Source organism: Schistosoma mansoni, chromosome 1 (assembly GCF_000237925.1).
Source record: "Schistosoma mansoni strain Puerto Rico chromosome 1, complete genome".
Taxonomy (NCBI): Eukaryota; Metazoa; Platyhelminthes; class Trematoda; order Strigeidida; family Schistosomatidae; genus Schistosoma; species Schistosoma mansoni.
In genome coordinates, this window is record NC_031495.1 from 64,023,222 (window position 1) to 64,035,755 (window position 12,534).

Sequence of the window (12,534 nt, forward strand, 5' to 3'; positions counted from 1 at the left end):
AAACATGATCGGGATCACATATTCTCCTCCCCCCCTTTTTTTTATTAAAAAAAGTTATATATTTCTTTCCTGGTCACATTTCTCTTGTATTTGTGAACATGTTCAAAATGAAACAAATGGATGGATATATGTACAGTAATAGTAACAGTCAATCAGTTAGTTAGTTGGTCAGTCAATTTGGAGCTTTTTAAGGTGATCTGATTATTATCTGTTGTTCATTAAAAATGAAATGAATCTACTGAATGCATATTAGGACATGATCTTGATTCCATTCTGTCTGAAAGAATTTTTTCCATATCTCTTAAAGTGTGTACTTTTATGCATCATGTATAAAAGATATAAAGCTACTAGTTGGTTTGTCCCTAAATGCTTTGGTACAACTGAAGGTGAGGAGAGTCAACTCTACCTCACATGGCCACGGTGTTTCGGTTTTACTAGTAGAGCTTAAGAGCCGAAAAAGAAGACGTATCAGTGATGGCGCAATCATAACAGTCAACGTTTATAATCAGAAGGGGCTTTTGTGAAGATTTCAGTATTTTCATAGTTGAAAGCATTAGTCAATTGAAGCTAAACTACCAGGAGAAACCTGGTAGCACTGGGTTCGAATCTCGTGAGGCGAGATCGTGGATGCGCACTGCTGAGGAGTCCCACACTAGGACGAAACGGCCGTCCAGTGCTTCCAGGTTTTCCCTGATGGTTTAGCTTCAATTGACTCATGCTTTCAACTATGAAAATTAACGTTTAACTAGGAGCCATATCATAAACCAATAGTGCAAATGGGCTCCAGGATTCTGTAAGAAACAAATGACGTTAGAACCAATTATTGGTCACGAGCTACCATAGGAATGCATCACCTGACGTTGCTCCACGGCTTTCTGGATTAGAACTTCAGGTCAAAGGATTAAGGAGTGATCCCCTGAAAAATCTACGTGCTTCCATTTTAGCATCCGAGTAGTATCACAGCCCTCACACAAATCAATGAAAACTACTACTGGCTTCATTGTTATTATGTGACGCATATGTAATTGGTGCCCCCTTGAACCAACGTTTATGTGCTCAAATAAATTAATAAACTACTTTGTATGTCTGCGAGAGAGAAATGGTGAGAAATACTGCACTGTTATATTTATCCGTACAATGCATTGGCAATTATTTACCCAGCTAGACAGCCATTTCGTCCTATTGTGGGACTCCTCGGCAGTGCGTATCCACGGTCCCGCACGAGAGTGAGATTCAAACCCAGTAACTATTAGTCTCGTGTGCGGGCACTTAACTTCGAAACCACTCAGAGAGGTGGGATCGTGGATGCTCACTGCTGAGAAGTGTCACAGTAGGGTGAAACGGCCGTCCAGTGCTTCCAGGTTTCCATGGTGGTCTATCTTCAATTTACTCATGATTTCAACTATGGAAATACTAAATTCTCCACAAAACCTCTTCTGAACTATTTTATTTGTTAAATGATTGAATACGAATGTACAGTTTGAGTAACAGGAAACTTCGAAGATGGATTGTTTTTTCACCCTCTTAATCTTCTGTAATTCTTCCCAAATTGGATTGAAAAATTGAAAGAAATGTTAAATCCACTTAGTATTGTTTGTTTGAATCTTTCCATTGATGTGTTGGACTGCAACTGGTTAGTCTCTTATTAGCCATATGTGCATACTGTGCATATTGCGTCGATGTCCCCTCAATTCATAAGCTTTATTAGCAAAGACGGATAGTGGCTATCAGTGGAATCCAGGACATGCGTTTCGTCCTATTTGGGACTCGTCAGCTGGATGCACCTGCATCTCAGATTTAATGTTCACTCTTTGCTTATAATGCTTGTGAATTAAGGCTACATCGAGGAAATACGCTCAGTATGCACATATGCCAATAAGAGACTGATCAGTTGCAGTCAATGGGAAGATTCAAACAAACAATACCAAGTGAATTTAAACTTCACCTTATTTTATAAGGAAGTGGTTATCAGGATTCAGTAGCTGAGTTTATAACGCGATGGTATTTGAAACGAAAGTTATTGAGTTCGAGTCAGAGTGAACATCATCTCTGAGATGCAGGTACATCCAACTGATGAGTCTCAAATAGGATGAAACGCGCATCGTGGATTCCCCTTCTAGCCACTATCCGTCTTTGCTCAAATGAAATATTGTCTAGAAATTTTTAAGCAATACTTTTAGAAAATTAAATGATAACAATTTTTCAAAAAAAACAATAACTTACAAGATTTTCTATCTTGTGAAGTTCGAGTTCCCCATGGACAGATACATTTATAATCACCACTTGGTAAATCTATACATTTTCCTCCATGATGACATCTATAAGGATCTGATTCACATGGCATTTCTAATGATAAATGATAAAAAGAAATTCATTATTAAACATTGATTGTATTGTGTGGAAAGAAAAGATGATGCATGTTAACAAGATCATTGCATACAATTCAATAGGATCAGAAATACTATTCAACAATATCCCTTCAAAGAAAACCATCTATCTTTGAAACTCAACTTTTAAGATGAACAAATTTTCAGTTATTTACCTGTAGATCCTTACGGTTCAAGGTAAACAAAGATGGTGTAGGACCAGTGAAATGTCACTGAACTCTAGCCAAAGTATCCGGCGGTTGGGTCACTAAATTTTGAACAGATCATCGATCCCCGTCAAGGTCAAGGACAATCAACGCGCATTCAGTTAATCATACGCCATAGACTGGCCCATGCGGCAGTGGTTCTACTTCGCTTGTATCTACTTTAACTAATATATTCCTGTTATAACATCCCTTGTGTTATACAGTCTTCAGAGCATCCATGGTCCCTTGATACGTGGAAAGAGTAAGCTCTCCCTCTCCAAATGCTCTCACATGGCCACACGCATACAGCCACTGTTGGGGAAGTCTCACTCATTGAATTCTCGCAAGGGCGGAGATGCTATTTGCGGAATTGAGAGGACGAAAAACCAATGTCTAGCGCTTTAACTTGGCTGGTGGATATACGGATTTACCTAGGGGATTTGGGGAATCCTGATTCCAAACCAATAGTGCATATGGGCTCCAGGATCCTGACTGAACGAATAGAGTGTGAACCAATTGAATGTCATCAGCTACCATGAGAATGCATCTCCTGACGTTGCTCCACTACCTTATAGATTAGACCTTCAAGTCAAAAGCTCCGTGTATGTCACCCTAATAAAACCTCTAGATCACTGAACCGGAATCCAACAGTGTTAATGTCTAACTTCAGCGAATCCAAGAAGTTGAGCCACCGTCCACCATTATGCTCAGTGAGTTACTATCTCACAATAGACCAAGTAGAACACCACTGGTCACGGTTTTTACTACTACAATCTCCACAAAAACCCCCTTTTCTGATGATTTAAGTAAAGTATGACCGAAAGTTGTCGGCTATCAAAAAAAACCATTTGAAAAAATGATTACTGATAGGACTAGAAATTTGTTTGATTAACTTACTTAATTTGTATACACAATCTAATGTCGTTTTGTCAAATTGTGTATTCTCTGGGCAATTACATCTGAAATGTAAGAAAAACATATTTAAACGCTGGTTTTGCCGAGTTATTAATATACTTAGTATAGAAACACTTCTTAGCTCTTCAATTATATAGCACCCATACAATAGACTTAACATTCTGTTAAGAATAATCCGTTTGCCGAATACTATCAGTGACAGCCTATTGTGATGGAGAACAAATCATCATCCAGTTGAAGAGGAAATTAGAAATAAACTCTGAAGGTGGGCAAAACATATATTGCGGAAATCATCAAACTATATCGCTAGATAAATCATAACAAGGAATCCTAAAGACGAAAGAAAAAGTTGCAAATCAAAGAACCCATTGAACTGGGAATTAGAGGCAAATATCAAAAGAATGGACAGCACATGGTAATAACTAGAAAGAAAAGCCCAGAATAGAGTAGGTTGGAGTGTTTCGGGTTTGTGGTCCATGCTCCCATTAGTTATAACGGGCTTAAGTAAATAAGTAAGTAAGAATCAGTTATAATACTTGAATAAAGGTTTACGAGAAATAGGTGAACTAGTCATCACCCTTAACAATGTTCAAGATAGTGAATAACACCAGTGAGTTAATTACATAAAATCCTTCCATCATAACAATATCATAACTAATATTAAGTAATTGTCACCTAATGTTGTTAGGTAACAATCATAATTGTTTGTCTTTGTAAGATTTTCCAGTTCATCTTTATTTATTTCCTGACGTAGTTGCACATAGACCAAATTAAGAAAGAAAGCCGAAACCAGTGGGATCCAATCCGTGACGGGTATGAGACAGGTGTCCACCTTCGACAATGAATAAGTGGTTCCGCAAGACCATGAATCGATTGAAGTTAGACATTAACACCGTTGGATTCCGGCTCAGTAGTCTAGAGGTTAAGTGTTCTCGTGTGAGACCGAAGTTCATAGATTTGAGTTTCACGTGCAGGATCGTGGATGCGTACTGCTGAGGAGTCCCATAATAGGACGAAGTGACTGCCCAGTGCTTCCAGATTTTCATTGGTAGTCTAGCTTCGATTGACTCTTGAATTCAACTTTGAAAATAGTAAACTGTTTTTCAGTTAATTGAACAGTTTCATTGCTCCGGTGAATTATTTCAGTGGGGTTTTTTTGTACGAGCTAAATGATTTAGTAAAATATATTATGATTCTTATGGTTTAATTTATTCCGTTCCAAAATCATCAGTGTTCATGTTCAGCTACAAATTGATTTATATATCGAATTAGCATTACATGCAGAATCGTTGAGAACCTTCTGACCAATGATTATGCATGTTCAATTCTGCTTTAGAACATCGCAACAATAGATCAACTATCATCTCATATAAGATCGATATGATGACTTTCAGATCATTCAGGTCGGGTATGATAACGATATTTTATATCCTTTAAGCATTTTACTTGGCTGGTAAGAAACTTTTTCATCGTATTCATAGCCTATAGTTTAAAGCAGTCATTTCCCAATACTTCAGTGTTCTATTTATTACTTTCTGTGTGATGTATGCTACTGATGTCGACAAATATAAGTAGTATATATCATCGGTCAAAAATGAAATACCTGGTGGCAGAAGGCTAAGAAGACCGAAGAAAAGAGAACAAGAACAAAAAATGATTTGTGTAGAAACGAAAGAACAATGAAATCTGAGACGATTGATTGACATTTTGCTAATGAAGCATTCTCAGATTTTACTAAGATGTTCTGTATATTGTGTCCGAGTGCATTCGATTGTTCCCGCCTTTGTTCTTGTTCACTACACCAGTTTTCTCATTGTTTACCATGCCTTTTGATGATGATGAAGAAGAAGCCGTTGTACTGACTTCTAGTTACTAGCAATTCATAAATTGAAATTAAATAATGATAATAATGAACTTACAATTAGTTTTTCAACTAATACTTACTTGTAAGATCCTTCTTCATTGATACACTGACCTCGTTGACAAACTCCATCCACTTCACATTCATTAATATCTTAATATAAAAGAGAATACCACTGGATTACCGTTAAGCATAATAAGTAAATCAGTATGCATGTTAAATTTCAGGAATCCAGTTGAATTCATTCTGAGTATATTAGTCTAGTATATGATGAATTACATTTACCTCCAAATGTTCATGAGTAAATGTGATTCAGTTAACCACCTATGAGTTAGGAAGATGATTGTTTTACACTATGAATGGAATGAAGTTCGACGAGTAAATCATTGAATATTGACTCGGTGGATTAAAGGTTAAACTCTGTTCATGAGATTGAAGGTTTTGAGTTTGATCTGTGGTGATGGGGTCTTGTATGCATATGACTGAAAAGTCTCACACTTGGACGAAAACTCTTATTAGTGTTTCCTGGTTTTCAATGGTCCTCAAAGTAAGATCAGTTGGTGATGGAAAAAGCAATACAAAGAAGATTACTGAATAACAACCGCAATGTAATCACTACTTTGGGTAAGGCGAACAAATTTTCCCTTTTTATAAAACGTACTATGAATGAATAAATGTCAAGACAGTTCGACTGTATGGGGTGGAAACTTGGACGATCACGAAAGTCATCATCCAGAAGATACAAGTGTTTGCCAACAGTTGTCTATGAAAAATACTTCTGATCCGTTGGTCAGACTCTATCAGCAACAACCTACTATGGGGGAGAACAAACCAGAACTTAGCGCAGGAAGAAATCAGGAAGAAGTGCTGGAAGGGCATAGGACATACACTAAGGCGTCACCAGACAAGCCCTCACATGGAATCCTGAAGGTCGAAACAGAAGAGGAAGACCAAAGAACACATTACGCCGAGGAATGGATGCATACATGAGAAGACTGAACATCGATTAGATAGAACTACAAGGGAAGGTTGAGAACAGAGTGTGTTGGAGAATGCTGGTCGGTGGCCTATGTTCCATTGGGAGTAACAGGCGTAAGTAAGTAAGTGACTATGAATGAATCAAAAGTGCTTGGTATCATAATTTCAGTTGAGATTCAAAAGGAAATTTGTTTTAGCAAAGATTCTACTTTTATCGTAACTAAGTTTGAAGGTTTTGTTGAATTCAAAATTCCGAATATCTTATTCAGAAGGTCGAACTGTTCTCTATAAATGCTATTCACCCCAATATAGCATGCCAGGAAGCATGTACTATCATCTCGATTTACATTATGGAAGTCACTGAACTTCAGGCTTCTCATACAGATTGTTATTTAATAGTTGAATTCATGAGTCAGTTGAGTCTAGATCACCATGGAAAACCTGAAAGCATTGGAAGGTCGTTTCGTTTTATTGTGAGACTCCTCGGCAGTGTGCATCCACGGTACCGTACGCGGAACTTAAATCCACGAATTTCGGTTTTGCACGCGATCGCTTAACCTGTAGACCACTGAGTCAGAATCAAACGGTGTTAATGTCTAACTTCAACCAATCTACGATCATGGACACTCACTGCTGAGAAGTCTCACAATAGAATGAAATGGCTGTTCAGTGCTTCCAGGTTCAGATCATGAACTTAGCTACTAAATTACAACAATCTCTACAAAAGCGAACTCCTTTCTGATAACAATCTGTTATGTCGATAATATTCAATAAATAAAAACTCACCATTCATAAGCTTGATATCTACCCATTACTCTATTCGACCTTTTAAAAAAATCAAACATCTCACCTTTACATATTCCATCAATTTGTTCATATCCTTTACTACAATGTGTAATTTGACAAATTTGACATGGTTCACCCCATGCAATTCCTAATGCATTACAACAAATTTCATGAGTTAATGGAATAGCTTCATAATCATATTGAGATATTCTATATTGCATTGGATTAACACATAATCCACGTTTCAATGATGTGTAACAAGCCCCCGTTAGTTTAGCTGTAGAAATAAACAACAACAAAAAGAAGACTGTAAAGTTCAATCTAAAAAGAAACGAAACATTTTTGTAATTAAGCAGAGATGAATAGTGGGTAGCAGTGGAATACAGGACGTGCGTTTCGTCCTATTTGTGAAATAAGGCTATATCGAGGCAATACACACGGTATGCACATATGCCAATTAGAAACTGACCAGTTGCAGTCCTAACACATCGATGGGAAGATTCAAACAAACAATACTAAATGAATTTATTCTTGTAATTAGTTATTGTCAGTAGTATTGTCGTATGAGCTACTTATATTGACATAAGTAGTATATATCGTTGTTGTCCATCTGCGTCCAATGTGTTTCACTGATTACAAGCACCTCCAGGTTGTATTTTCTCATTTCTGCAGCAATTCGGAAGACTCTTCCGGTCTCCCACATTGTCCAGACATTCTATGTACATGTAAAATGGTCGCTCTGGTTGTTAGAAGGTGCATCGGCATAATGACTTCCGAAGGAACTCGGCTTTCAACATGAGATGTTATAATTATTTCTTCTACTACCAGGGCAGAGTTTAAATGGTTTGAATAATTTTTTCTTGTGAGCGTTTTTTTAGCGAGTTGGTTTTCTACGCGATGAGGTTGCTAACCCCACGCCCAACCCTCCTCCATTACCCGGGTTTGGGACCGGCAGTAGCTCCTGGAGGAGCTGCAGGTGGATAGAACTAGAAAAAAAGGCCCAGGACAGAGTGGGTTGGAGAATGCTGGTCGATGGCCTATGCTTCATTGGGATTGACAGGCGTAAGTAAGTAACTAAATATATATCATAAGTCAGGAATAGAATACCTAGCAGTAGAAGATTGAGAAAAGAAGAACTGAAACAGAAAGCAGTTGGTGTGGATATCCAGGAACAATGAAGCCTGAAGTATCAGAGTGTGGATTTTTTTTCTATTATATCAATCAAATTTGTAGTTTGTACTGAATGTATAAGTAGTTGTCCTCATCTGTGTTCTCCTTCACTACAGTATATCCGTCTTGTTTCTCCTTACAACGGACGTAATATCAAGTCTATATCACACATTATTTTATATCATCTGAAGTTGGAAACTTAGATCGTTAGTACTTAACTGAACGCTGCAATAGAAGTTTGTTCATTATGAAATCGAACATTTTTGATGAAAGATTCAAAACAATTAAGAACATAAATGTTTAATACTTCTTTGTTTTCTGTTATATCCCGTGGAGAATTATGAATGGTAACTTTTGAGGACTACTTATTGACCAATGTGATATGTATATTTCGTAGTGTATAATTGTTAAGTAACGAAAGTATCCATATTCTTGTCCCTCCTACTATAAGCTTTATTTTGACCTACAGTTTATTATTATACAATTTACCATTTTTGAGTTATACCCAGTCTATTGATTACTGTTCCCCTATTCACGGCCACATTTGGCTAACTCTTGTACAGATGTTATTTCCTATTTTATTGGTACGATGTGGTCAGTTTGTTTGGTATATAAACCCAGTATGTTTGTGAATAATGATTCATATTGTAGAGGCCGTTATCGGTGTTCTGGACTTAACTGGCTGGGCTAGGCAGATAGCAGAACTGATAAGTACTCTGGACTGCTCGAACGGTTTTTGTGTGTCACTGTCCCAATCGATAATTTGCTGCTCTCTGATTGGCGGACTCATCACGTTCATATAGATTAACAGGGCACACATTCACACGATATAACACTTACGCTCTGGGTTCCTTTCCTTTTGTCACAAAAAGATGATTATACTTTGACTATATTATTCAACATGTATGATCGTGGAAGATCATCGCAAAGGAGATAAACATAGATTATATAATCTTTATGAGAAATACACTCACTTTCACATTTTCGCCCACTATATCCTGTTTGACAAATACATGCTCCACTTTCACAGGTTCCATGTTCATTACAACTATCCGGACATTGATCTATCAAAGATAAGTGAAAAAAAATGATACATTTAGCTATATTTAATTTAATTTACAATGATTTGAATTATCTTGTTGTTGATATCTTGACATTGGCATCAGAGTTTGAAGTCACGAACTTCTTGTCTGAGCCATGTTGGTAGATAAAGACTACTTGGTTGGGATCCGCATGACTATCGTAACCAATTGTTGCAGACTCTAGGTGACATGGCTCAGAATCGATCACAATGGCGTAGGTGTATACACTCTTTATCTTTCCTTAAACCTTAAGATTAAAATTGCTTCATATCTGTCTTTCTTCCTATACTATATCTTTATATACAACCTATTCTTTTATATACTACCACCACTAAATTAACTATTTCTATGAATCCGGTGTTCATCTTGTTGTGCTAACGAGGTATGGCAACTTGGATCGATGCATAAATGTGCCTGATCCTACGTTGTATCTGACTGACTGACTGATATCTCGACTGTAATTTGATCATGTTTGGTTGACTAATGTTCATCCAGAGTTGATTGTCTCAATATAGTCATTATGACACAAATTTATTTAAAATATATCGAATGTGGTAAGCAACTGACGAGTCTTAAATAGGACAAAACACGCGTCCTGAATTCCACTGCTAGTATAGTGAACAAGAAGATGAGTGGGGACAATTGAATGTATTTAACACGACAGTTACAAACTATTTCACTAATATCTGACAACCATACAGGAAATAGTTAATTTACAAACGATTAATCAATTGTCTCAATCTTGACTGTTTCTTCTGCAAATATCTATCCATTGTCTCCGATTATTATTGTTCATGCACTTTCGTACCTAATGCGTTTCGGTTCCGTTCTTTCCATATCGATCTTTTAGTGAAATACATTCAACACCCGACCTTCGTTATGTACTACTTGTGTGGATATAAGTAGCCCACACTACACTAGCTACATTTGACCTATTCTATATTCAGCTCGATTGTTGGTAAGTCAATATTAGAATTAATTCTCTCAAACTACCGAAGCAAACATTCGTTTTAGGTATAGGGAGTTGCGAAAATTGATGATAAAGTTTTATCACGGAATAAATTCATTTATGCAACTGGAGTTTAATTGTAAATCCTCAGTAGTCAGCATTTATTATATCATCAGTGTCGAATACAGAACCTTCAGATCTTTCAAAGACTTCATATCTTCTAGGCTGTTGAGCTTAGATCCAATGGTTTGACTCCAATCCATTCATTTAAATATTCTGATCCTTGTTGTGGTAGGTAATTTTTTCATACCCACAATTACCAACCTCTACTAGATGTGTCATCATATTAGAACTCTGGTAAACTACAAAAATTTTAAAATCTCTACAAAACCCCTGCATTAACAATAGTTTTATAGTAAACAAACTGATCAATTAAAATAATCTATTCTAGATTAATGATATACAACTATTGTTTGAATAAGATTGGGGTTAGACATTAACGTCGTTGGATGCCGGCCAGCTCAGTGGTCTGTCGTTTAAGTGCTCTGGTGCGAGACTGGTAGGTCCCGGGTTTGAATCTTGTGAGGCGGGGTCGCGGATGCGCGCTGCTGAGGAGTCCCACAATGGGACGAAACGGCTGTCCAGTGCTTCGTGGTTTTCCATGGTGGTCTAGCTTCAGTTGACTCATGATCTCAACTATATAATATTGTTTGAATGATAAGATTTAAGATCTTTATAAAGATGATACATGATTCCAAATAAGATATTCTTCGGTGAGATAAAATAATGTTCTGTCAATATAATAAATAATATACAAATTGTAAAGTGTATGATTCGTTTTTCGCCTAGGAATGCTTAACCTCTAGAGCACTGAGCTGGCATCCTATGGTGTTAGTTTCTAACTTCAACTAATCCGATAGATCTTGGGTTCGAATCTCACTCGCGGGCGGAATAGTGGATGCTCACTACTCAGGAGTCCCACAATAGGACGAAATGGCAGTTCAGTACTTCCAGGTTTTCTATTGGTGGTCTAGCTTCAATTGACTCATGATCTCAACTATTAAGATTACTATAATATCCACAAAACCCTCTCTGATATTCGAATATTGAATCCTTTAAATAACGTTTTATCACTGAATGTATGTAGTTATTTAATTCAATTAATTGAAAATGTTTAATAACATATATCAGTGAAAATAAACCAACTATAATAAAGATTATAAGCAAAGATGGATAGTGGCTACCAGTGCAATCGAGTACATGCGTTTCGTCCCACTTGGGACTCGTCAGCAGAATGTATCTGCACCTCAGAGTTCACTCTGGGACTCGAACCATGTACCATTCGCTTTAAACGCAACCGCGTTATCTACTTTACCCCACTGCACAATCAGGTGGGTATTAAGACTCAGTAGCTATGTAAATAACGCAATGGCGTTTGATGCTTACTGAACTTAGTTCGAGTCTCAGAGTAAACATCAACTCTGAGATACGAGTACATTCAGCTGACGAGTCCCAAATAGAATGAAAAGCAGGTCCTGGATTTCACTCCTAGCTACTATCCATCTTTGCTTATAATACTTGTGAATAAAGGCAATATCTATGTAATCCCTACAGGATACACATAAACCAATAAGAGACTGAACAATTACAATCCTAAACATCAAAAGTAAAGATTCAATTAAATGATATCAACGGAATATAATAAATATCAGAAGGGGGTTTTGTGGAAATTTTTACCAAAATCAGCTGCTAAGCTTTTAATGTAAAATTAGTTAAAGGTTAAACAAAAAAACGAAAAAAAAGAAAAAAAAGAAAGAAAAAAATCTAAAAGGACACTTTTTCTTATTTCCCGCCTTTTTTTTTTGAAAAAAGGGTGGGTGGTATTTTTGATGATCATTCACTGAGAAAAACATTTACCAACAATTCACTTTGAAAAAGTAGAATTTTGTCAAAAAAACAGTTGCTAACGATCAAAATAAGAAAATTATGTGAAAAGTAGGCAACTGTAAGTAAGTAAGTTGACCGATCGAATCTAAATTATAGTAATGATATGATACCAGATCTATGAAAGAATATTTCTGTTATATCCCGGTAACAATAGTGAATGGTTCCATGTGTGAACTAATACTGTGCATATATTTTTTATAGTATAATTGCTAAATCACTAAACTATTCATATTCATGTTCCCCTTATCATGAGCTATATTTTAAACTATAAACT

The 12,534-nt window shown here is 36.6% G+C and overlaps 1 protein-coding gene across 1 annotated transcript in view; it reads right to left on the reverse strand.

Annotated features, from left to right (window-relative positions):
• Window positions 1-12,534, reverse strand: part of Smp_001100 (hypothetical protein) — a gene marked incomplete at its 3' end in the record, with an annotated part of 88,121 nt that overhangs the window by 43,365 nt on the left and 32,222 nt on the right. Inside the window, exons 4-8 of the mRNA XM_018795185.1 lie at window positions 9,257-9,346; window positions 7,177-7,389; window positions 5,432-5,501; window positions 3,470-3,531; window positions 2,224-2,346 (exon numbers count right to left, since the gene is read on the reverse strand). Of these exons, the coding sequence (XP_018649523.1) occupies window positions 2,224-2,346; window positions 3,470-3,531; window positions 5,432-5,501; window positions 7,177-7,389; window positions 9,257-9,346 (558 nt within the window). The remainder of the gene's footprint in view (window positions 1-2,223; window positions 2,347-3,469; window positions 3,532-5,431; window positions 5,502-7,176; window positions 7,390-9,256; window positions 9,347-12,534) is intronic.